We start from the raw sequence: 2,465 nt of genomic DNA on the forward strand, positions 1-2,465 counted from the left end.
TGGCAAAGGTGTGGTGGATGGGTAGAGATGTCTCAAAAATGCAAGCACTAATACCATATGTTAACAGTAAAAACAGAAAAGTTAAACTATGCAGTGCGGTCCGACAAAAGCGACGTTCATTGCACAAGAGATTCGATCACAGCCGAAAATAGTTATCTTGTTTTAGTCAATCTCATGAAGTTTTATAAATGGAAAAAAATGATTTCAACTCAGGATAAATGCGACATGACAAATTTTAGCAGCATGGTTTTATTGATAATGATGTAGATTATCGTACGCTATAAACGCACTGATATCCTTGACGAGCGATATAAAAACGCCTTAAATTTCTAATCTGTTTCGCCTATAACAATTGTATTTTGTATAACGTTTTAAAACGGTTGAGGTACTATTCATTTCGGTTTTATTTCAAAAAAATACTAACGGCTTTTTCGTACGCCATTGATGTAAGGTATTATTTAGTCGATTTGATGACATATTTCTACAAATGTTTTTAGTTTTCTATTCAATTAAAAATAAAATTTTACCCTTGTTTTCTGACTTATCTCTGCTAATACTTAGTGGAGAAAGACAATATTCCACATATGTACTTCTCTCTCAACCTATCTCTTTACACATCAAATCTTACAAAAAGTGTGTTGTTTTATTTCTTGATCTCAACATATGTATTTTAACATTGCTTTGATTAAACATGGAGCACGCGACTTCATTAAAACTAAAAATAATTTTTATAATCAATAAAGAAAGCAAACACTAGTGTATAGGGGGGTGAGCCGGAACTATAAGGATTGTATAGCTAAGCACGTACATTGCATGTTTTATTTTTATAATGACTCGTCGTGTCGCAACAAAGCAAAAATGTTCTAATGATATTTTTGAGCGTTTTAGTTAACTGAATCATAAAACACCGGATTCCCTCTGTCTCTCTTCAACATATAAACTTAAAAATAGCAGTTTAGTTACATTCTCTTTATTATGGAAGTAGGACGTGTGCAACCGGTTTCTGCCGTCTGCTCTAGACCACCAACATACGAGCAGTCATGGTGTGGATTTTAAGTAGATATATTTACACAATTTTGGATAATTTTTTTTTTTTTTTTTTGCATCCATTTTTAGCGGCTTCAAGCAAAACAGTTTTTGTGCTTCATTTTTCAATGATGCTCTTAAAGATCCCGTTTTAATATTCATCACAATTGCTGTCGTAATCGGTTCATTTTGTTTACTTAGCGGTCTATTTCTATTGTGTTTGGTTTCCAAGGCAATACAAGACGAAACTAGTGAAGCTATACTTTTAATCGGTAAGCAATCTAATGTGATAACCAAGATAATCCAATGGATGTACTGTAAAGAAATCGACAATTTGTAACGCAGGCATTGGAATTTTCATATCATGTATAGCTGGTATTTCTTGGAAATTAACCAATAAGCGACAAATGTCTCAGTTTATTGATTCTATTGGAGCGCAAGGCTTGTAATATAATGATAGAGAAATAACTTAGAGTTTAAGAATTTTATTTAAATCAAATTAATTGTAATTTACTTAGAACAACTAGAAGAATTCTTTCTTAACCAATTGTTTAAGTTTAACTCTTAATCATTTTTAATGGAAAATAAAAAAAAAGCCTTTAAATGCAAACTTTGAAAAAGTTCTAATTGCTTCCCTTTCTTCCTTTATATCCGCGCCGGCGGATGACACCTGCAACGTCGAGAAGGAAGCTTCTGGAACCCCATCTGATCATTTCCACAATGAGTATAAACTTCAAACAACTGAAAAAGTTCTAATAAGATGTCTATGTCCGTAAAACGTTTGACTGTGGCAGTTATTATTCCAAAAAGTTATACAAATGCTGGACATGTTTCAATTACATTTCTTTTCACTCGTTTCTTTCTCTTACTTTTCCTCACCTTTTTCTTTCTCTTCTTTCTCTGCTCCTTCCCGCTCTCCTGCCATTCCTTTCTCCCCTTCACTCTCGTTCCAATGGCCCTTTCTATTAACATTCTCGCCATAGACAAAATGTTTTCGATTTCTTTGCGTACTTGATTAATACGCTGGGTGTGCAAGATTTGATTTACGGGTTGTAAAGATTTAATCTCTACTATGGGTATTGCTGGAGCACTTTAGTGTTATAAGATTTCACGTTTGATGAAGCAATGAAAAATTGCTTTTTAGCTCATTACTCATAAACAATAGTAAATAAACGTACAAAAATTTTAACGCATATTCTGTGGGCGATGTTTTAGCATTTATACATAAAAATAGAAAGAATCGGCCACGATTACCCAATATTATAATGTATCAAAATTTAATAATTTTTTCAATACCTTCATAAAGCGTAGCAACAAGTTTCAAAAACCTCGTAAAGTGTGCAAATTCTTGGCGGGTTTTAAATTTGGAATGCACCTAAACATGTCCGCCTGTCTATTTGCGTAGCTTGTAGCATTTGCCCTAAACATCCTTCCGTTAG

General features: G+C 33.3%; 1 protein-coding gene across 1 annotated transcript; it reads left to right on the forward strand.

Moving 5' to 3' along the window:
* The first annotated feature begins 963 nt into the window (after positions 1-963).
* LOC119642264 lies at positions 964-1,564 on the forward strand. Its single transcript, XM_038041350.1, has 3 exons — positions 964-1,043; positions 1,117-1,298; positions 1,372-1,564. The coding sequence occupies exons 1-3, from the start codon at positions 976-978 to the stop codon at positions 1,473-1,475; spliced, it is 354 nt and encodes a 117-aa protein (XP_037897278.1). The 5' UTR covers positions 964-975; the 3' UTR covers positions 1,476-1,564.
* The last annotated feature ends 901 nt before the right edge of the window (positions 1,565-2,465 follow it).

The sequence above is a fragment of the Glossina fuscipes genome, unplaced genomic scaffold, assembly GCF_014805625.2.
Source record: "Glossina fuscipes isolate IAEA_lab_2018 unplaced genomic scaffold, Yale_Gfus_2 221, whole genome shotgun sequence".
Taxonomy (NCBI): domain Eukaryota; kingdom Metazoa; phylum Arthropoda; class Insecta; order Diptera; family Glossinidae; genus Glossina; species Glossina fuscipes.

Bases quoted from the DNA above. Each gene is read 5' to 3' on its own strand.
- LOC119642264 (XM_038041350.1), top strand. From the start codon at position 976: ATGGAAGTAGGACGTGTGCAACCGGTTTCTGCCGTCTGCTCTAGACCA. The intron at 1,044-1,116 runs GTGTGGATTTTA...ATCCATTTTTAG, and splicing joins CCAACATACGAGCAGTCATG to CGGCTTCAAGCAAAACAGTT. The intron at 1,299-1,371 runs GTAAGCAATCTA...TTTGTAACGCAG, and splicing joins TGAAGCTATACTTTTAATCG to GCATTGGAATTTTCATATCA.